General features: G+C 38.9%; 1 protein-coding gene across 3 annotated transcripts in view; it reads right to left on the bottom strand.

The window, feature by feature from the left end:
- The window catches only part of TMEM150C (transmembrane protein 150C), an 82984-nt gene that overhangs the window by 7326 nt on the left and 52214 nt on the right, over window positions 1-23444 (bottom strand). For all 3 annotated transcript variants that reach the window (XM_004681172.2, XM_012724305.1, XM_012724306.1), the window contains exons 2-6: window positions 12679-12768; window positions 9695-9748; window positions 9447-9479; window positions 8929-8996; window positions 299-426 (exon numbers count right to left, since the gene is read on the bottom strand). In XM_004681172.2, the coding sequence (XP_004681229.1) occupies window positions 299-426; window positions 8929-8996; window positions 9447-9479; window positions 9695-9748; window positions 12679-12758 (363 nt within the window). In that variant the 5' untranslated portion in view covers window positions 12759-12768. The remainder of the gene's footprint in view (window positions 1-298; window positions 427-8928; window positions 8997-9446; window positions 9480-9694; window positions 9749-12678; window positions 12769-23444) is intronic.

Here is a 23444-nt window from a genome sequence, read left to right as displayed (position 1 = left end):
TAACTAGTAAAGTAGCACAGGGGTCTCTGTGTCTGTTTTACAAAGGATGTCATTTAGGTTAAAAGCTAGGGTTTAACAACTGTGTAAGCTCACATGTGAGAGGAGAACTCAGGTAGTTGAGGCAGAAAGACCATAAGGTCTGGCAGCAAGAGAGGTTGTGCCTCTTAGGAATCACTCTCAACATTTTTTGTTTTTGAGGCTTATTCAGAAGCATACTTCAGAGTGACTATATGCCAGAGGCTGTGACAATCATATAGGTGAAGTATGACATGGAGGTGAAAAAGGCCAAATGAAGTACCTGAAAATTACCAAGTAAGGTCATGCCAAAGGAAGCCAGACATAGTGCCACCAAACCACTGATATTCAGCCACGGATTTAAAACCTTTGGTTTCAGTTGTATGAAGCGCAGTACGGCCACCACAAGGGCTAGAATAAAACAAAATGTTAAAATCAAAAAATTTTAAATCATATACCTAGAACATGAGGCAGAGTTTTAAAGCTACAATGTACAAAGCTGAACTTTCACCACACTGCCATTTTAACTCTTTGAAATGACACAAAATTTTTTAAAGAAATATTTTCATGGGATGCACATGATTATTTAGATATATAACCTGGGGAAAATGAAGAGGAACTGAAGCAGCAATGCTATATGTTATTTGGCTGATGTAAGGATGATAAAACTGTCTCTTTTTTTGCATAGATGATCTGGAGTACAGGCCAGAGGTGCAGGGGGTGAGAGGAATCACCAGAGACAGAGTGGGGAGCAGAACAGGCAGATCCACTGAAGTACACTGCTGAGGGGAGCAGCGGGCAAGACAGGAGAGGTCTGCTGTGCCATGTCGGGTCAGTTCCCTGCCTGGGGATCAAACTCAGACCTTGTGGTGATAGTGCTGAGTCTCAACCAAAGTGGAAGGCCCATCCATCCACTTTTATTTTTGCACAGGATACTGGGAGCCAAGGATTAGGTATAAGGACAGGTAGATAGGTAAGTAGCAAGATTATATCCAATAGACACTGAATATTAAAAGTTGTAGTAGAGTGAGGCCAGCAAATCATCAACCACATCTCCCCCACTTCCGACTGATTTTACCTACAAATTTTCAATGCCAAAAAACAGTCCCCTATAGTGGCATAGGATTTAGTCTCAGTGCTATCACCTCTACAGCCTGAGTTCAATCCCCGGCCAGGGAGCTGACCCACATGGCACAAGAGACCTCTCCTGTCTGGCCAGTTCCTCCTCTCAGCAATGTATTTCAGTCAATCTGCTTGTTGCTTCTCACTCTGTCTCTGGTGGATTCTCCCATCATGCCCTCTGGCCTATACCCTAGTTCTTTTATGCAAAACTAAATGAGTCTTTTTTTTTTTTAAGACAAAATCAGTTTACCCAATCACAGCAGTTACAATAGTGAAATTTCCTCAAAGTGTGTTTTAACATAGCTCATTGTATATTTACCTGCCATGCATTTCTCCAAAGAATATGAATGACAAGCAGGTACATGAAAAAATGCTCAACATTCCTAATCATTTAGGGGAATACAAATTAAAATGGCAACACTATATCACCTCATGCCTGTTTTTTGCCTTCATCAAAAGAGAAGCTAATATACGGCCCTCCCTGCTGGTGCAGGGGGTTAAAGTGCAGCACTAAGAAGCTAAAGCCACTTCAGCATGAGTTTGATCCCCGGCCCCAGAGGTGACCCACATGGCTGGCAGACCTCTCCTGACCCTCCTGCTGCTCCCCTCAGCAGTGTACTTCATCAGTCGGCCTGTTCTGTTCCCCACTCCGTCTCTACTGAATCCTCTCATCACCCCTGCACCTCTGGCTGTACCCCAGTTCTGTATGCATAAATAAATAAATCTCTATAAAAAAAGAGAAGATAAAATAATAATAATAATAATAATAAAATATCATTGGTGTGATATGGAGAAAAGGGAATAAACACTTGTATACTCTTGGTGTGATTAGAAATTGGTATAGCTATTAGAAAAAAACAGTATGAAGGATCTTTAATAAATTCAAAATAGCACTACTATATGATCCAGCAATTCTACTTCTGGGAATCTCATTTCAAGGAAATAAAAACAACTGTGGACACTTTGGTGGAGGATGGGGACACTGGGGGGACCACATCCAAGGGGAAAAATTCTAGCCTGTGAATAAATAAGAAATGATATTTTATTATTATTATTAATTAGAAAATAATAATAATTTAAAGGAAATGAAAACTAATTCGAAAAGACATCTGTTATTTCTATGCTCACAGCAGTATTATTTATTTATTTATTTTAAAAGATTTATTTATTTATGCTTACAGGATTGGGGTACGGGCCAGAGGTGCAGGGGCAGTTAGAGGATTCACCAGAGATGGAGTGGGGCGCAGAACAGGCAAATTGACAAAGTACACTGCTAAGAGGAGCAGCGGGTGGGTCAGGAGAGGTCTGCCATATGGGACAGCTCCCTGCCCGGGGATCGAACTTGTGCTTCAGTGGCTTCAAAGAGCTTCATAACGTGGTGCTTTAACCATTGCGCCACCAAGGAGAGCCCCAGCAATATTATTATAATAATAGTTGAGATATGGACACAACTTATTATTATAATAGCTGATAATAGTTGAGATATCTCAACTATTATTACTATAATAATAATAGTTGTTATTATACATCAATGGATGAGTAGATAAAGAATTTGTGGTATAGATTTCAAATCTGACTTCTGTAACCTTCAATATGGAAAATATCCAGCCATAAAAAACAAAACAAGGAGGGCCCTCCCTGATGGCGCAGCGGGTTAAAGCACAGCACTGAGAATCTAAAGCCGCTTCCGCATGAGTTCAATTCCCGCCTGCCCCGGAGGTGACCACATGGTGTGGCAGACCTCTCCTGACCCGCCCGCTGCTCCCCTCAGCAGTGTACTTCGTCGATCTGCCTGTTCTGCTCCCCACTCTGTCTCTGGTGAATCCTCTCACCCTCCGCATCTCTGGCCTGTACCCCAGCTCTGTATGAATAAATAAATAAATCTTTAAAAAAAACAAAAAAACAAAAAACAAGGAAACCCTACTATTTCTGATAATATGGATGAACTGAACCTTGAAGGCATTATGATAGGTAAAATAAATCAGAGAATGATGGTTACTATATCACCTAATATATATATGGAATCTAAAATAAAACAAAACAAAACTCATTAAAAGAGTTAATGTGGTTATTAGAGGTTATTAGAGGTGGAGGAGGGGAATTGGAGAAAGGTAATAGACATTTCTAGTTACAAGACAAATAAGTGCTAGGGAAGTAATACCCATTATGATGACCACAGCTAATGTGGCTATATGACATATAGGGAAGTTAAGAGAGAAATCTAAAAAGTTCTCATCACAAGGTGATTTTTGTTCCTTTTTTTCCTTCTTTCTATAGAAGAGTGGTAATCATTTCATAATATGTCAAGCTTTGTATCTTAAACTTATGGTATATGTCAATTATTTCCCAATAAAATTGGAAAATTAAATTGAAAAATCATACTCAATTCTTCCAAATGATATTAATCATTCATTTTAAAAGGTCACTCTATATTATGAAGCAAACTGTCATTAGGGAATCTGAGGAAAAATGAAGGAAGTTGGGAAGATTTTAGATCAGACTTCTAATTGTAACTTTCAGAATGGCTCATTCTTAAGCCACTAGTCAAAAAAATCCCCTTTGGCTAATTGGTTTAGTGCCGTGATATTTTCATATGTCTACAAAAACTTAGGAGAAGTTACTCTACAAATGAAAAAGAAGTACTTGTTATTGATGTAAATTATATTTACATATAAGAAATGCACTTACTACTTCCTAAGACAATTTATTTTGACATTAAGGTTTAGCAGGGAAGGCAATTAAAAATTCAAGAATTCCCCCTTTTATACTGTAATTATGTAGATAATCATTTGCTAAAGATTTTGCCTTGATTACGGGACATTATTAGAAGCCTTTATTAAAGAAAAGTCATCCTTAAATTTTCATTTCCCATGTATGCCAAATTCCATAGTTCGAAGCTATGAAGTTTGATTCAGTGAGTTGACCTTCAAGTTCTAAGTACTTCTGCAAAGAGTTATATACAATTTGACTAATATTTGGATTTTGAGAACAAAATAGAAGTAAACTATAATTTATGAAATCTTACAATGTTCAGTCTCAATTTAGCTTTCAGTATGTTTCAGTTAACGCCTACTTTTATCATGAACTCGTGATAATTGAGTTGACACAGTTTGTCAGCCTAATGGTTTGAGGGATGTAGTTAGCAGCTACAAAAATCTGAAGTTACAATGACAGTAACTATCTTAGAGGATGAAAAAATAATTCTGACTTCTTATTATATTTCTTTGGGTGGGACTGGAGGAAGACGTGGGGAGCAGAGAACTTCAGCATACGCACTCTGACACAAAGTGATCACAGATAAATAAGTTATTAGATTAAAATCAGAAACTTCAGAGAACCCTGGGAGAGTTAATTGAGTGTGAATATGAGGGCATGGTAACAAAATACCAAGAGAGCACATTTAAATTTTTTTTCTTTGAATCACAAGTGAAAAGCAGTACTCTAGGAACTTTCTGGTTGTCATTAATTTGGAAGATAAGATCATCTTGGCACCAGCACCAATTGCTGCTATCACAGACACTGAAATGGCTCCCACATTGACCGATCCAGTCAAGCTATTCCACTCCGCTGAGGAGAGTCAAGAAAGCTGTCTCTGTTACTCATGTGTTGCCAATAAGCAAGGAATCTGTAACAGCTCTTGGAACCAGCATTGCTATTTGTAATATGAATGAGAAATTATTTTTATCTTATGAATTTAAACTTATGATGAAATTAAGCAGGGTTAGCGTGGTGAGAAGATTCACCAGAGACAGAGTGAGGAGCAGAACAGGCGGATCTACTGAAATACACTGCTGAGGGAAGCAGCGGGCAGGTCAGTCGATGTCTGTCACACCATGTGGGTCAGCTTCTTGGCCAGAAATGGAACTTGTGCTGCAGTGTCTGCGGATTGCTTCATAGTGCTATGCTTTAACCTGTTGCGCCACCAGGGAGGGCCCCCAATTGAGGTTTTTTTTTTTTTTTACAGATTTATTTATTTATGCATACAAGAACTGAGGTACAGACTAGAGGTGTGGGGGGTGAGAGGATTCACCAGAGAGAGAGTGAGGAGCTTTGTAGTGCTGTGCTTTAACCTCATGTACCACCAGTAAGGTCCCTCCAGTTTAGTTTTTTACATGGTGGGGATAATAAAAAATTCTGGTACCTTTAATAGTTTTATTAACAGGTTTAAATGGAGGCTGTTCAAACTACCTGTTGTGAAATTCATCAACCAATTCACAATTTAATTATATTTTCTTGAAAAAGACCAGAGCGAGTGGGGAGCAGAACAGGCAGATATACTGAGATACACTGCTGAGGGGAGCAGTGGGCGAGACAGGAGAGGTCTGCTGCGCCATGTGGGTCAGCTCCCTTTCGGGTCAGGGAAGGCAATAGCTTGATGGTGCTGTCTTTAATCCTGCAGCTCCCTGCACTACCAGGGAGGCTCCATTAGAAAAGATTTTTAAAACCCACTCTTCCATTGTTTTTGGAATTTAAAACAGCCTTTTGCTATAAGAGGTATCACCAATTTAACATCTATTTTTAAAAACCACAAATATTAGGATAATTGTTTATTTTCTTATAAAGATTTTAATATTGAGACTGACTGGGTTTTTAAAGCTCAAATTCAAAACAGTAGCTCTGTACTGCAGTTCTAAACTGGTATCAGGCAAAATTCTTTTTCATTTTATTTACTTTTACTATGTATACACCAGCAATTCCTATTTCTGACTGTAGTAGAACACAACAATCGATATGGGCAAAGGAAGGGGAGCGTGATTGAAATCATTCAGTTATTAGCTTTATGCTCACAACCTCTCCAAGGCAAAAAGATAATATTCCTTTTAAGAAATTTCTCCTGTCTTCCTCCCTGCCATACCACCTCTCAAGAAAAATAAAAGCGAATTCAGGAAAAAGGGGACAACTCATTCTGTAAAGAAAATAACTTCACATTTGATCTTTGATTCACCTGTCAAAAAGATAAAAGATCTTTGCTAACTAATTATAATAATTGCTACCTCAATTCATTTAGGGATTATACTTTATTAAGTTTAACAGCTGCCAGAAAGCAGTAACTTTTTGGTAGTCTAGAATGTTTCTTAAAGTCAGTCAGTTATGCCACCTACAGTAATAGTTTGAAGTTGGTGGGGCAGCCCCAGGAGGCTAAAGCATTCACAGTATAGTGTGAGACTCATTAGTAAATGGATTGTTCTTTACTCCTGGAGTTGAAAACTGAATCAGTGCTGGTATACTCCCACTGAACACTAATCTTAATCAGTTTTGTGCCTTCCAGATGGCACTAAAAATGATGAAAGATAATAAACCCTGAATGTTGCAATACCTTAGAGCAAGAGCTAGTAAAAGCTTAATTGCTTCTTGGGGGAGCCAGGGGAAGACTGGAGAAATCAGATGATGACAAATGTCATCTGAAGCAAAGTTTTCATTATTTTGCTCTTAGAAAAGCTTTTGTAATTAGTTAATCATAAGCTTTATAACTGGATAAATTTGTGAGCTATGCAAACTGGTATTCTTCTTTAGATTATACATTAAAGGATACTGGAAAATAACAATTTGTCTTAAGAATATTAAGGAAACAATATATGGTTTCTGACACATTTACTGTTGTTTTTTTTTAAACCCAGAGGACAGACAGCTATGACAGGTTTCTAGAAGAGCAACATCCTGAATGTTGCTACTAAATGAGGTAGTATTTGCAAAGTACTCAGCACTGTGCCTGGAATATTAATGACTATCATTAATTATTGTTATTATTGCACCCACGGGTATGATCATCTGAGTCTGTGCCAAATCACAGGCAGCAGGGTTGGGAAAGGATCCTATCTCTGCAATTCAATTCAAAATTCACGTCTGGAGTTGTGTGCTCTACTCAATACAAATATCTCCTAAGCTATAAATAAGCTTATTAGAACTTTCCTGAAGAGTGTGTCAAGAGTTGGGAAAAAGAGCAGTATAAAGCTCCTGGAGGTACTGAGGCTGAAGGAAGTGAAAACAAAACTTAAGTGACCAGGTGCTCACTTCTGGCTCTAAGTCCCTTCTTCCTCAGGCCTTATGAATATTTGAGACATGAAAATCCTGCCTGCCAAGGTCTGAAGAGAAGAGCTTCTTTAAAGATTCAGTAAGCCCCAGTGCAGAGTATATCTCACCTTCTCCTGAGTGCTGGCATAGCAGCTGGTGCTTTCCAGACACTTCCTGTGAGGAGAGTAGAATATGCTTTGGAAGCCTGGGTAGGGGAAGGCTTAGGGCAAGCACTGTTAGATCCAGGAAGGAATCTTTTCAGCTTCAGTGAAGCACTCCAATATACTCCTCTCTGAACTTCACAGGTTTAAGAGAGACCCTTGCCTTCACAGGAAAAGTTCTGCAGTTTCTCACATTTTGGACCTTTGAACACCTAAGATCCTGCCTGTGTTACATGTAGGAACAACCAAGTCCCTTGATTTTCCAGTGAGTTCTAAGGGTCTTCTCCTACCCTGTAGTAGACTTAAAAAGGACATGCAAGAGTAAGAATTCTCTCAGGACAAGTTAGAGGTAGAAAAATATCAGGCTGGGTACTCCATGGTGGTGCAGTGGGTTGGGGCGCAGCTCTAAAGAGCTGTCTGCAGCCACTGAAAATCTAGTTCAGTTCCCGGCCAGGGTGCTGGGGGATGACCCACATGGCATGGCAGATGGTGCCCAAGTTCCTGTATACATAAGTAAATAAATCTTCAAAACAAAACCAGGTCTTGGGATCAGTGCCACAGTGACTGAATGTTTCCTCAGTAATAACACCAGTGTGAACTCTTACTTACAGTGCAAGTCTCACCATCAAAGAACCATTTTTCAGAAGAACATTGTTGAAAAGCTTAACTGTCACTGCTCAGTCCTCACAGCATGCCCACGAAGTTAGTTTACCCTTTGAAAGAGAGTGGAAAGGACCTGACCATTTCACCTGAGGAGTGGGCAGATAAGGTTGAGTGGGGCTGGTTCCTATGACCCCCTAGACTAAAGGGAATAGAATGTTAAAGGAGGATTTTGGGTCATAAACAAAAAGTGGGCAACTGGGGTCATATGTGAGCACAAAAGATGTCTTTATTTTTTTCATGTTACATTTCCATTTGCCAGCTTAATATACAAATAGGCAACGGGAGGGCATCCCCCTAATGTTAATGCTGACCTTTAGATTTAGAGACAGTATCTACACACATGAACATTTGTCACAATAAGAATCTGCCTGCTGAAGGGGAGGGAGGTAGAGACAAAGTGGAGAGGGTCCCAAAGGTCTAGGGTAAAGGACTGTGGGGGGCCTTGGTGGTGGATAAATACATCTGAGAAGGTGCAAACATATTCCCCTGAATTGTACACAATGTTGTACAATTACAAAATGTTACCTCAATTACAAAAAAAGAGAGAGAAAGGTATTTATCACAGAGCCTATGTATTTTTTCATCCTTGCCAATGAAGGAATAACTATGTCATTCTTTTTTTTAATGGCATTCTTTTTAAAACAAACATGCAATATTATATTTCATGCAGAATTTTATGGCACATGAAATACATTATTTCATGCGGTAGAAGAATTCAAGTAAGAAACAGATTGAAATGACAGAGATGGTAAAGGAAGAGAAAATGGATGGTATGCAGAATGAATATAAAAGAATTTATGTGGAAAAAAAGACCCTAACTACAAAAGCTGCTTTCAGCATATCGACATGACAAATTATCAACTAACCTTACCATGCTTTTGCTGTGGGTTTGAGAGAATTCAAAATAAAAAAGAAATCTAGTAAGCACATAATACATTCTCTGTATTCTCCTTACCTAGGAAAGCTGCCATATTCATGACTTGACTGAAGACGCAGCTTGCAGGTGGGTCATCACCTGCAATACTTGAAAAAATATTTAATATTTTATTATTTTTGTATTAAAATCTATAATTTCCTTATTGAACTGAGTGTGTCACTTCAAAAGTCGTATTTTGAAATCCTACTCCTAATGGAATAGTTTGAGGAGCTGAGACTTTGGGAGGTGATTCAGTCAGGAGGGTGGTAGACTCATAAAAAGAGTCTCTCCTCTCCGGAGTGCTCTTGTCCCTTCCTGACATTTGAGGATACAGTGAGAAGACAGATCTCTAAACCCAGAAGATTGTCCTTACTAGAACCCAATCGTGGTGGCATCCCGATTGTGGATTTAGCTCCAGAGTGGTAAGACACAGATCTCTGTTGTTTATATGCCCCCTCTGACTCCTATCTCTGTAAGTTTGTTAGAGTAATTGGAACACAGGCCCCAACTCAACTTTTCCTTAGAGTCAACAGATTAGGAGCAAATTACCAATTTACCTTATATATGGCGCATGCTTCACACCAGGTTTCCTGAATAACAAAAATACAGCAGCTCAGTTTAAGGTAAGGTCATGTGTGCCACAGTCATCATCAAATTCCAAAATGATGGTTCTTAACAGTGAATGTATTAAGAAGTTACCAATGTTGAAGAACATAGGGTACTATATTTCTGTTGTTGAACCTCAGCGATAGCAGAGTTTTTGTTAAGTCTATAGATGAACAATGAACTAAGCAGGGAATGTTACCTTTCAGCTGAATTTAATGGGAAAATTTTGTCATCTTCCACAGCTATAAAATATCTATGAAGAAAAACACAATTAAAGTAAACATTGTTTAAAAATGAATAATGATGTAAAATATATATGAATGAAAAAAGACAAAACAGTTAAAGTTTATAAAATAAAATAATTTTTAAAACCAGGAATCAGGGCCCTCCCTGGTAGTGCAGTGGGTTAAAGTGTAGCACTATGAAGTTAGCTGCAGCCACTTCAGCACAAGTTCAATTCCTGGCCAGGGAGGTGACACACATGCGTGGCAGACCTCCCCTGTCTCACCCACTGCTCCCCTCAGCAGTATATTTCAGTAGATCTGAATTTTCAGTTCCCACTCTGTGTATGGTGAATCCTCTAGCCCCTACCCCAATACCTCTGGTCGGTACCCCAGTTTTTGTATGAATAAATAAATAAATCTTAAAACAGACAACGCCCCCCCCCCCGAAATCAAGTTTCTCAGTTTTATTAGACCACATAAATCATATTAATTTTTTTCCTAACTGGAAAAATACTCTCTTACTTTGCCTACAAACTAGCTCCGTGAAAGTCAAATGTTATTATTAATAACATTTTTAAGATTTTCAAGATGCCTTTATTAATCAGTATAACCTGGAAACTCGGAAAATAAAGAAATAATACATTTCAGTGTTGGGCAAACTAAAATAAGATTTCAAATTTCCTTTTTATTTATATGTTCTCAAATTGTCTTAATTTTTCAATCACTTATACATCTATATAAGTTTGGGGGTACATTTATATACCTCCAAATGTATACATGTTTCACACACCCTCTACCAAAATTCTCCTTTTCTTAGTGAGCCCATCTTGGGGTTTGTCAATTTTGTTTATTTTATCAAAGAAATGATTTTTTGAACTATATTTACTATATTTTTGTTTTCAACTTCATTTATTTTCTCTCTAATTTTAATTATGCTTTCTACTGATTTTTGGCTTCACTTGTTCTTTTTTTGCTCATTTCTTCAGTTGTAAAGTTAGGTTGTTTATTTGTGATTTTTCTTTATCTTCTCTTTATTTCTTTCTCTCTTTTTTTTTTTTTTTTGATATGTGTCTCAATGGCTAAACCCTTCCCTGACAATAGTACCTTTGGAGCACCACAGACTGGGATTCCTCCTCTCTGGCCATGCTTTCCTTCTCCTCTGTCTTCCCCACCTCACCAAATATCAACCCCTGTGCAAAATGTCAATGGGAAAGTCCTCTCTCTATTGCTGAACTGTTACAGGGTAATGCCCAATGTGAATTGGGTTGCCTGACTGTGGGTCCTCACCAGGTGCTTAAAGAGGCTTAGATTTAACTGCAGGCACACACAGAAAGGTTACTAATAGGTTTATTTGCAAGGGAAAGGGAAATGCGTAACTCAGGAGGAAGAGAGAGATAAGTCTGTTAGTGCGTCCTACTAGTTCTGCTGACCTGGAAACCCAATAGCACTCTGAGAGCCGGTGAAAAGCCAGGAGCTCAGCTGCAAGCCATGAGGCCAAGAGACCCCCAGAGCCCAAAATATCTGGTTTTATCTCCAAATAAAAATGGCTACTTAACCCCTCCCTTGGGTCCTTGCAGTCATCCCTTTGGCGATGCTGGGATTTATAGTTCTGTAACTGGGTGGTCCCTAGGAAAAGGGGAAGTTCCAGTTTCCCTGCCCCACCCAGAAGGAGGGTGGAGCTGAGCAGAGAAAAAGGAGAGAAGGAATGAGAAGAGAGAAGAGAATGAAGCTGGATGGAGAACAAGGAGACCTGAGGAAGCCACATGGAGCAGCAAGCCTGTGAGGAAGAAGCCAGGCTTGTTTCCTGACCCTGGACTGGTTAAGGCAGATGTGGGTGAGATGTCTGTGGGGAGGTGACTATGGCAGTGTTTATATTGATTTTGATTTTGCTCTTTTCCTCCCAGATTTGTCTGGCCATTTCTGACCCTTTTCCATGGTTCCCGGCCAGAAGATGCTTTAGTCTAGTGGCGGGCTTTCAGGCCTTGCTTTGGGCCAATCCCTTTTGGGTTGACTTTTGCCCACGAGGGGATGGGTAACTTCAGGTGTTTGATTTAGAAGTTATATTCTTTGTGTTCCGTATTGTGTATTCACTGTATTAAAGTCCCTTTTCATTAAAGTTTTATATGTTTTGTCTTGTTGCAGTGGATGGCAGAACCCACTTAGAGCAGGCAGGTTTTTGGGGCTTCAGGGGTGCCCCTCTCCCCCTACCCTATAACAGTTCCAGTGTCTGGAGCAGGGATGGAGTAGAGTTTATTCTCTGTCTGTAGAGTTTATTCAGGACATCCTTTCTCACTAACATCCTCTGGGTCTTTCTTTGAGAAAATCTTATTGTAGTTTTATTTTCCTTTTAGTAGTGTTTAGGGAGGATGATGGCCCATACTTCTCTATTCCATCATATTAGTGGAGTCCTCAGAATTCAAATTTTCTCATTTTTCAGGAATGCATGCATGCCACTCTTAATGATCTGCAGGGAACTAAAGTAACTTTCTGGAAGTGCATAGTACTTGAAATAAGCAAGTATGGGAATGTTTTGTCATAAGGCAAGATTCTCAGTGTAATTCTATCCATTTTATAAATAATCAAACCCAATCACACACATAAGCTAGGCTATGAATGTAATCCTTAGCATGTTAGTGTCAAGTGAGCAAATTTTGCAAATAATGAATCAACCCATAGCACTAGTTTATAGAATGTAACTTTCTGAAAGAATACAGGAACATAAAATAAAATCAGTATTCTTGATTACCTGCTTTGCATAATTTATAACTCATTCTTGTTATTGATCTGGGTAACCCAAGAAGAGAAACAAAATGGGAAGTTTAGCAAGGTTACATTAGTAAACACTATTTTAAGTTATTTACAAATACATTCCAAGAGATATGCCATACACTATCGAAATGTCATAGTTTTATCTGCTTTGCACCTGAGTTCTTAAATAATCAAATAAGAGAATACTCACACAATCCACAATCCAGCTGAAGTGAACAAAGTGAATACCAGTGGCAAAAACATCCACACACTGCATTTCTTCCCATCCATGCCTGTCCCACTGAAATCAAACAAACAGGTATTAATGACTAAGGCAAACAAATGGAAAGGAAGCTTAGTGGAAAAAAGTGCTTTTTATGACACCGTGACACAAACTGTAGCAGGACTGCCACAACACATGTGGAAATCCCTGGGCCAGTTACATGGATGATTGTTAGCTAGTGCTAGCTTCAATATTCCACCATCTTTGTTGAAAACTAGTGGAAAATTTTGTATAGAGACATTTATCTTTATATAAATTCTGACATGTTTAATAATGGACAAAAGGGTTTGGATTAGGGCTTTGAGAAGAGCTAGGTACTAAAGGCACACTCCAACCTACTTTAGTATTATTATTAACATTTTGCATTTATGGGTCTGTGTATCTGGCATGTACATATGCCTACAACTTGGCAGATAAGAGTGTTAGAAACAAATGGTTACTAAATAAATTAGCAACAGAAGGAAATAACAAATGTTTCTAAATCTGAACATTTCTCAGGACATATTATTGAGTAGCCATCTCAAAGGCTCTAAGGATAAATGCTCTGGAAAACAATGCATTGTCCATACTTCCAGCAAACACACAATGAAAAAACATACAGATGCCAGGTATTCAGGAGTTTGTGTTTCAAAGCAGTTACATGGGATGTGGTGTGTAACAACACCTGAAGGGGGAGACCCTAAACCTCTCAAACACAAACAACAGTGTAGTCAATGTTACCTCAAAACAAACAAACAAAAAGCAATCAAGCATAAATTAAAAATCCCCCAACTAAATACCAGAAACTTCAAAAGTGTCTATAAAAATGATTGGTATGGAAAAGAAAGGAGAAACTAATTATCACTTCTTTACCCATCACATCAGACAAAATCTATTCTAGACACTGGATGCCAACAATCCTGAAGGCAAACAGAAACAAAAATACCTGATCCAAGAAAATAAATTACCCCAGTGACCTTCACGGTGCGCCCGACAATGTGATTAAATGGCGCCCCTGAGGAGATACCACTGCTCATTATTTTAGCTTTTACAATTATCTGCAAAAAGTTGCTTGCGGGGTTTTAACCAGCATGGCCATATCTCTGGCCTCCCATGATGACTGCTCTCACCTGCTGAGACTCACTGGCCTTTCAAAGTGTTGAAACCAGAGAGAGAATATGGCCCTCCTTTTAGCCTAGCTGGCTGCAAGGTCTCAGGAAGTTCATATTTCCCAGAACTAACCTGTTTGATTAGGCTGTTCCTTCCACCAGGGGACAGTCACCTGGACCTAATAATGTTCCTTGATAGTCATGCTGTGATCTAAACACTTGTCTGAGAAGGGGTGTGAAATAAAGTGCAGAATCTAGGAACTACAAGACATTAGAATAACTTCCAGTCAATTTAATTAAATCTCATTCAATTCAGTCCGATTCACAAATATTGACACCTGCTTTGGAAGAAAGATGAACATTTTAAGCATATATATTATGGTCTTTTTCAGCGTCTATTCATTTATGTCTAGAAAGTTGTAGGCTCATAGTGAAGCTATCAATTATGCTAATAAAAATAATTCCATCAGAAGCCAAACTGTAGCAGGAGTATAGAAAACAGAGATGTTGATTGAGCAAGTAAACTGATTATCTAGATCTGTCCCTGAAATTGGGGACTGCAGCAGGATAAATGTAACTGAAAGGGTTACACAGGAATAAAAGGTAGACTTAGTTCTCTGGCTCTCTTTTTTTAAATTTCTGCATAGAAGCACTGGGGTGTAGGCCTGAATGAGGAACGAAACAGGTGAATTTACTGAAATACACTGCTGAGGGGAGCAGCTGGTAAGACAGTAGAGGTCTGCTGTGCCATATGTGGCTTAGCTCCCTGGCTGGGGATAGAACTCAGGCTGCAGTGGTGATAGCACTGAGACTTAACCCCTAGACCACCAGGGAGGTCCCAGGAGACAGTTCTTAATTCTGTCAACTGACAACGGGCCTGAGTCATTTTTTTTTTAATTTAGAAGATTTTAAAATCAGCAGCATCATTTTCACAGCTCACTATGAAGACTGATGAATTTAAAGAGAAAGAGAAGGACAGCAAACACTGAAGTCTCACAGGGTGGTAGCACCTTGGAGGTTAACCAAAGACCAGTATCTTAACATCTCTGTAGTAACAGAATGCTCCACTGTACAGCTAGCAGTCTCAGAACTCACGCCTATTAGTCATTTTTACAGCAGACTGCTAGGTAAACCAGTTGCCTATTTTTTTTTTTCATTTAGAAAAATTTTAAATATACTCATTACACCATCCTTCATTTTTGTACACTATAGGATTTCCCCATGGCATTGCCACCACTTCACCTGTGCATCATCATCAGAGTCCCTTGTGCTTGGCCCACTCCTATCCTGATCCTTTTTCCTCCTCCTCCCCTACAGAATGTCTCTGATGATTTTGATTTTTACTTTATTATAGTTAGTTTTTTCTGATTCCTTATTTGATTTCTCTATATACTTCACAATGGAATATTACTTAGCTATAAAAAGGATAAACTCATGCCCTTCACAGATGTCTGCATTTATTGATTGATTGATTGATTTGTTTATTTATTATTAATTTATAGAAAGAAATCAGCTGCCCAATGATAAGTTACCTCCCCTTTTAGGACCATTTATATGGGAAATCAAAATATGGGAACAAGAAGTAGAATAAAGAAAGTTAATGAGATAATTCTAAGACAATGGCACTCTTTGTGCTTATTCCCTTCAATAAGATGGGAATGGTGAGGGAAGGACTTGGACTGAATCCTAGCTCTACTGCTTAGTAACTTTGTGAACTCTGGCAACTGATTTCATCTCTTAAGCCTTTGTATGAAATCTCATTATGGGTTTGATTTGTATTTGCCTAGTGATTAATATATTACAATAGGTATATTTGCACGTGCTTATTGGCCATTTATATATCTTTCTTGGAGAAATCACTGCTCATGTCTTTTGTACTTTTAAAAATTGTGTTGTTTTTGGGCCCTCCCTGGTGGCACAGCAGGTTAAAGCAAAGCACTAAAAAGCTAAAGCCACTTCTGCATGAGTTTGATCGCCGCCTGCACTGGAGGTGACCACATGGCGTGGCAGACCTCTCCTGACCTGCCTGCTGCTCCCCTCAGCGTGTACCTCATCAGTCAGCCTGGTCTGCTCCCCACTCTGTCTCTGGTGAATTCTTTCACTGTCCCTGCACCTCTGGCCTGTTTCCCAGTTCTGTATACCTAAATAAATCTTTAAAAAAAATTGTGTTGTTCAATGAGATACCACCTCACCCCAGTGAGAATGGCACATCTTCAAAAAACTAGCAACAACAAATATTGGCGAGGATGTGGAGAAAAAGGAACTCTCCTGCACTGCTGGTGGGAATGCAAACTAGTACAACCACTATGGAAAACTGTTTGAAGGTTCCTCAAACTGCTAAACACGACCCAGCAATCCCACTCCTAGGTATCTACCCAAAAGACACAAAAACACTGATTGAAAAAGATATCTGTACCCCCATGTTTATTGCTGCTTTATTTACAATTGGAAAAACATGGAAGCAGCCCAAATGCCCAAAAGTAGATGACTGGATAAAAAAGAAGTGGTACATATATACAATGGAATATTACTCAGCAACCAAAAAAGAAACACCTGTCTTTTGCAGCAACTTGGATGGAACTGGAAAAGGTCATGCTTAATGAGATAAGCCAGAAAGAGAAAGAAAAATACCGATGATTTCACTCATAGCAGGAGTATAATGGACCAGGTGGAAAATAACAAAAATAATGAACAACTATATACCAGAGACATTTTGTGGAGGTGGAGTGGGGAATGGGATCAAAAACGGGGTGGGGGGAGGGAAATGCACGGGATTATGGTGATGACACATGGGTGACTTGGTGATGGGAAACCTGCGGGGATTACAATTGAGATGGAAAAAAAAAATGTACAAAATGATGTAAAAATAAATTTTTGTAATAAAAAAATTGTGTTGTTTTTGCTATCTAACTATGATAACTTACATATTCTGGACATTAATCTCTTACCAGATATAAAATTTACAAAATCTCTAATTAATGTGAGTTACCTTTTTACTGTATTTATAGTAAACTTTGATGAATAAACATTAAAATTTTATCTTTTGTTCCCTCGGTTCTTGGTGTTCCATCCAAGAAAATGCCAAAGCCAGTTTTCTTCCTATGTTTTAGTTTCAGCTCTTACCACTTAGGTATTTGATTCATTTTGAATTAATTTTTGTATATGGTGCAAAGTAATTTCATTTCTTCGCATGTAAAGATCCAAAACCATTTGTTTAAAACAGTGTCTTCCGCACATTGAATGGTCTGGCAGAGCAAAAGTTAAAAGCTTATAAAAATCTAACTTAACAAGTCTTCCTTTTTTTTTAACTCATTGCCTAAGTCTTGATCTTGAAGATTTCTTCATAGTTTTTTCTTTTTTTTAAAGATTTATAGTTTTACATTTAAATTTGTAACCTGGCTATATCTCCTTAAACTGTAGGTTTCTATTGCTTTTATTGAAATGGGTTAGACTCCAGACAGTTTATAAGTCACTTTGACAGGGATCAAGAAGTATGTGATGATCAAAGTCAATCTTCTGAAGAATAAAGATTTATAATGAGGAACATGTATTTCAGCCATAATATACCCTATCATGCGCTCTTCAAATGACAATGTGAACTAAAGAACAAAACAATGGTGTGTGTTGAAGTGTAAAGCTCCCTAACTGGCTTCACCTCCTTACCACCTTTGAGGTATTGAGACCAGAAGATCAAAGTAAAAAGCTCTTTCAGAACCAGTTTCTGGTTGTTTCCTATATCTGCCCTACCTGACATATTTTGATCCTTTTATTTCTTTTGCTTACCCTGATGGGACCTGGTTAACCAAAGAAGGGTAACTCTGTTATATACTTTTTGTTTCTTGCCCAAAATAATTTCTGTCCATCATTAGCCCATAATCATCTTAAAATGTGACCAAAGAACCAGCAATAGTGAAACAATACTGACAAATACTGTGTTGGAAGAGGGCTCCTCAAGATGCGAGAAGATGAACATCGGTTTGGTTTGGTTTCATAAAACGTTCTGAACTGTCCTAGCTCAACAAATTCAGATATTTGACTGGGAGTACCTGTGCAAAGACTACCTGACTAGATCTACTTAACTCTCTCCGATGCCTCCATGGTGCTCAAGGAGTAAACGTTAAGACATGCAAAAAAACCCAAAAAACAAAAATGACACTTTCCTGCCTCCAAACACCATTGAATGAAATGGTCCATTGCTTCCAATTATATTAGAAAGTGTCACCTAAGCTTTATTTACATTTCCTAGCAAGGACAAGTTTCCCACTTCCCCTGAGCTTAGCCACACAGTATCTACCAGCTACCATTTCCCCTTACCTTTGTCAAAGAAAAAAAAGGGAAAGGAAGTCACCACCATACTCCCAGATACTTTATCTTTGCATTCTGAATTGTACTTCTTTATTTTACATAGTACTTACTTTGTCGGTCTAAATATTCCATTAGTATCTCACAATAAAAAACTTAGGATAATTGTTTCCATGCCCCAAATGATGAACTCTATTTGGAACAGTGTCACTTAATGAGTTTCTGACAAAAGGAGGCAAAAAGAGCCAAAATTGCATAAACCTTCTTGAAGGGTCTTGGCATTAGATTCAGTTTGGAAGACTCTCCTCCAAATGGTTTCATTTATCCAAATGATTTGCAAAGCTGTTATCCAGATGGTCCAATCTTCCTAGTGAGCCAATACTGCCAACTCTCTATATTTCTGTCACATGTTCTTTCCTTCGGTAAATATCATTCCCAACAAATATCATTCACTCTTTTTCGTGTGGCAGAAGCAGAACTGCATTGTGGGGGTTCTGCACCACAGTGAGGAGCCAGGGGTTGAAAACCCATGTATTCACTGTTCCCATGTGACCTGAATTTCTGAGGCTCTCATTCTTGAGAGAAACAAACTCTATCAAAGCTTTGTGATGGCTCCTGCTGTTGACATTTTTGTTTCTCCAGAACAAAATACCCAAATACTCCCAAAAGATATCTGGCCCACTGAAAATTTGTAATTTCGTGGAGGCAAACAAGGTATTACTTAAAAACCCCATCAACTTGGCACCCAAAACTTCAACTACTTTGATGTGATAGGTCTTATAATTATTAATTATTTTATCATCAAATTCCAAAATGATGGTTCTTAACAGTGGATATATTAATGAAGCTCCTGAAGCTGAAGAATATAGGGTACTATAAACAATGTTAATTGTTACAGACAAAACCTTCTATTCATTCTATCAGGCAATGGTAAAATTCTTCCAATTTATAAGTGGAAAAATAAAAGCCTTGCAATCATCTTTATTTATAGCTGTAAAACTTTATTAGCAATGGGCCTCCCTGTTGGTGCAGCACAATCAAGCTATCACTAGCCACTCCTGCCAGGGAGCTACTCACATGGAGCAGAAGACCTCTCCGGTTCCTCTCAGCAGGATATTTCATTAGATCTCCCTCTTCTGTTCCCTACTCTGCTTCTGGTGAATCCTCTCACCCCTCACACCTCTGGCCTACACCCCAGTTCTTGTATACATAGGCAGACAAAATAAATCTTTAAAAAATGATATAATTAGGGCCCTCCCTGGCAGCACAGTGGGTTAAAGCACAGCACTAAGAAGCTAAAGCCACTTCCGCATGAGTTCAATCCCCCCTGCCCCAGAGGTGATCCACATGGCAGCGCAGACTTCTCCTGACCTGCCTACAGCTCCCCTCAGCAGTGTACTTCGTTAGTCAGCCTGTTCTGCTCCCCATTCTGTCTCTGGTGAATCCTCTCACACCCTGTACCTCTGGCCTGTACCCCAGTTCTATATGAATAAATAAGTAAATTTTTTTTAAAGATTTATTTATTTATTCATACAGAACTGGGGTACAGGCCAGAGATGTGGAGGGTGAGAGGATTCACCTGAGACAGAGCGGGGAGCAGAACAGGCAGATGTACTGAAATACACTGCTGAGGGGAGCAGCGGGCGGGTCAGGAGAGGTCTGCCTCGCCATATGGTCACCTCCGGGGCAGGTGGGGATCGAACTCATGCGGAAGTGGCTTAAGCTTCTTAGTGCTGTGCTTTAACCCTCTGCGCCACCAGGGAGGGCCCATAAGTAAATATTTTTTAAAAATAACTTTATTAGTGAGAAACCACTAATGACATTAAAATGTTATGAAAGTTAACCTTTTCTATTTTCTGGGTCTGGGAAGGGTTTGTTTGCTGTCTATTACAAGGATCTGTAGGGGGTTAAGGGTAGGAAGCAGTTATAGGCATGGGCCCTGGAGCAAGATTACTAAAGTTTGGAATCCCAGGTCTACTATTTAGGGATTATGTGATCTTGGTTGTTACATTCTTTCTGTACCTCAGTTTCTTCAGCAATAAAATGGGGATGAAAACTGGCACCTATCTCATAGGATTTTTTTTTTAAGATTTATTTATATATGTATATAGAACTGGGCCAGACATGTTGGGGTTGTGAGAAGTTTCACCAGAGACGGAGTGGGGAGCAGAACAGGCAGATCAAAGAAGTACAATGCTGAGGGGAGCAGCTGGCGGGTCAGGAGAGGTCTGCTGCACCATGTGGGTCACCTCCAGGTCTGGGGATTGAACTCACTCTGAAGCTAACTGCGGCTTGCTTGCACTGCTGAGCTTTAACCTGCTGTGCCACCAGGGAGCGCTTCTCATAGGATTTTTATATAGTTTGAGGATAAGTTAAAGCACTAATAACAGTGCCTAGCATTTTACTTCTTAACACACACTAACAATATCCCTTATACATGATATTCAGGGTCTTCAGTGATTGCTTTCTCATTTTATAACTTATAAGGAAATGAACTTCCCTATCACAGCAATTTTTCATTCTGCTCTCACTAGCTGGAATGGGGCGGGAAAAATTAACAAATTGCCCATTTATATCCAGGTTTATCATAGAGTAGGAACCAAGAACTTCCTTGATTGTTTTTAACCTTCTGGAAATCTAGTTATTTTCCATTCATGTCATGGGCCAATGTGAAGGCTGGTATTATTTTGTAACTTATTTACAATAATAAGTAATAACGACAAGAACTATTTGTTTTGTCCCTAAAATGTTTACAGGCTCTCAGATATAATTCAGCCTGCGGAGGTCTGTAATACAACCAGCTCCTTATGCTGACAGTTAACATTTTGCTTTCATGGAATCTTAAGTTTGTGAATACATGAAAGTTTAAGTGACCTGGACTCACCCTAAAAATATGTTACTTCCTTTAAGCAGAGAGATAAAAACAAGCTTAATCTACAAAACAGTTAAATTTTTCCCCAAAATAATTTTCATGAATACTGACAAGAAACAATACATTAATTAGTAAAGGGCTTCTGTAAAATAGTACCATTTCAGAAGGAATATGGTGATTTCTAAGTAGAACCAATTGTGACTGGTTTTTCCCTCAATGCTCTCTTGATTTAAAAAGAAATCACCTTCATTCACTGTCAGTGACTGTGGTATCCTTTCACATGAGTAGACCAAAAGATTCTTTTTTCTCAGAAATAGATGAAATACACTGTCCCCATGTCATTCACAGAATAATCTCAGAAGAAAGTCCCTTCTGCCAGTACTTCAACAATGGTTTCTTAGAGTTTCTATGCCAAGATCCCCAGAGTTCACTTATATCTTCAATAATATTAAAAAAAATATTATCCACAGGAGGCAACTATAAATGCCAATCTAACAGCTTTTTTTTTTTTTCATATAAGAGTGTCTAATTTTATTTTGGATCACAATTGTGTTTGGTTCAAGTCTTTTTTTTTTTTTTAAAGATTTATTTATTTATGCATACAGAACTGGGGTACAGGTCAGAGGCTCAGGGGTGGTGAGAGGATTCACTAGAGACAGAGTGGGGAGCAGAGCAGGCAGATCGATGAAGTACACTGCTGAGGGGAGGAGCGGGTGAGACAGGAGAGGTCTGCTGTGCCATGTGGGTCACCTCTCTGGTCAGGGATCAAGCTGAAGTGGCTGAAGCTAGCTTTTTAGCGCTGCACTTTAACTCAATGCACCACCAGGGAGGGCCACAAGGGTAAGTCTTGACTAGTCTATGCCAATCGCAGCCATCTCATTTTCATTTGATGGGTATCTTTTCAGATTCTCTTGCACCCTTGCCAACAGGATAATGGAAAGCCTCTTTTCTGCCTACAGCACTCCTTTCCTACTTCAGATGCTAATGTAAAAATGTGACAGCTAGTCCTCTGGCAGCCCTCATGTAATCATGAGACAAAAAGGCACAATGGAATGGCAGAGTGGAAGGTGGAAAGAACTGACTCCTTGATAACATCATTGAGACATGGCATTACATCCCAGATAACATCAGCCTCCGAACTTCTAATAACGTGAGTCAGTTAAGTCTTTATAGCTTTATCAGCATAGGTTCACACAGCACTAAAATCTAGTCTCCTTTCTTCTATTGTAACTTGGTGCATTCCTACTCAGTTACACTATAATTAGCAACATTTCCAGTAAGTGTGGCCCTATAAGTTATGTCCAATGAAATGTGAATGAAGAATATGCTAGTAGTAATTTATTAAATAGGCAAAGTTTTTCTATTTTCCAGAGATGGACACTATGGTATTTAAGAATCAACTGTCAGGATGTTGAAATTTTACTTTTAAAAACTTCATCAGTGGGGTACCTTCCTGGTGCTGCAGCAGTTAAAGAACAGCACTGAGAAGTGAAAGCCACTTCAGCATGAGTTCAATCCCTACCCTGGATGTGACCAACACGGTGCGGCAGACCTCTCCTAACCTTCACGCTGCTCCCCTCAGCAGTGTACTTTGTCGATCTGCCTGTTCTGCTCCCCACTCTATCTCTGATGAATCCTCTCACCGCCCCTGTACCTCTGGCCTGTGCCCCAGTTCTGTATGCATAAATAAATAAATCTTAAAAAAAAAAAACCTCATCAGTGGGGTGATGAGAAAGTTTTAGAAATAGAGAGGTGATGGTTATGCTGTTGCCTATTATGAGTGTAACTGATGGCCTTGAATTATACATTTAAAATGGTTAAAATGGCAAATTTTGTTACATACATTTCACCAGAATAAAAGAAAAAGCTTACATATCATCAGAAAAAGATGAGGTACCACGTCATACCCATTAGGATGTTTATTATTAAAATTAAAAACCAGAAAATAATAAGTGCTGATGAGGCTGTAGAGAAATCGGAACCTTTGTGCACTGTTGCTGGGCTTGTAAAATAGTGCCACTTCTGTGGAAAACAGCAAGGGAGTTTCTCAAAAAATTAAAGTCAACTACCATATGAACCAGTAATTCTGCCGCTGGATGGATTCCCATGAAGACCGCAAACAGACTGGATACTTGCACACTTAAGTTCACAGCAGCATGTTCCACAAGAGCTACAAGGTATAAACAATCCAAGTGTCCATCTATGAACAAATGGATAAACAATACTAAACTACACTTTTTTTTCAGCCTTAAAGAGAAAGGAAATATGCTTAATAATGCTACATGGATGGTCCTTGGGAACATTATGTTAAATGCAATAAGATAGTCACGAAAGGACTAATGCTATACGATTCCACTTCTATCAGTACCTACTGTAGTTAATTCATAGAGACAGAAAGTAGAAAGGGAAGTGCTGAATTATTGCTTAATGAT

Source organism: Condylura cristata, unplaced genomic scaffold (assembly GCF_000260355.1).
Source record: "Condylura cristata isolate star-nosed mole 26May11 unplaced genomic scaffold, ConCri1.0 scaffold00012, whole genome shotgun sequence".
NCBI classification, from domain to species: domain Eukaryota; kingdom Metazoa; phylum Chordata; class Mammalia; order Eulipotyphla; family Talpidae; genus Condylura; species Condylura cristata.
Note: the sequence above shows the minus strand (reverse complement) of the source record. Positions and strands in the feature narration are given on the sequence as shown.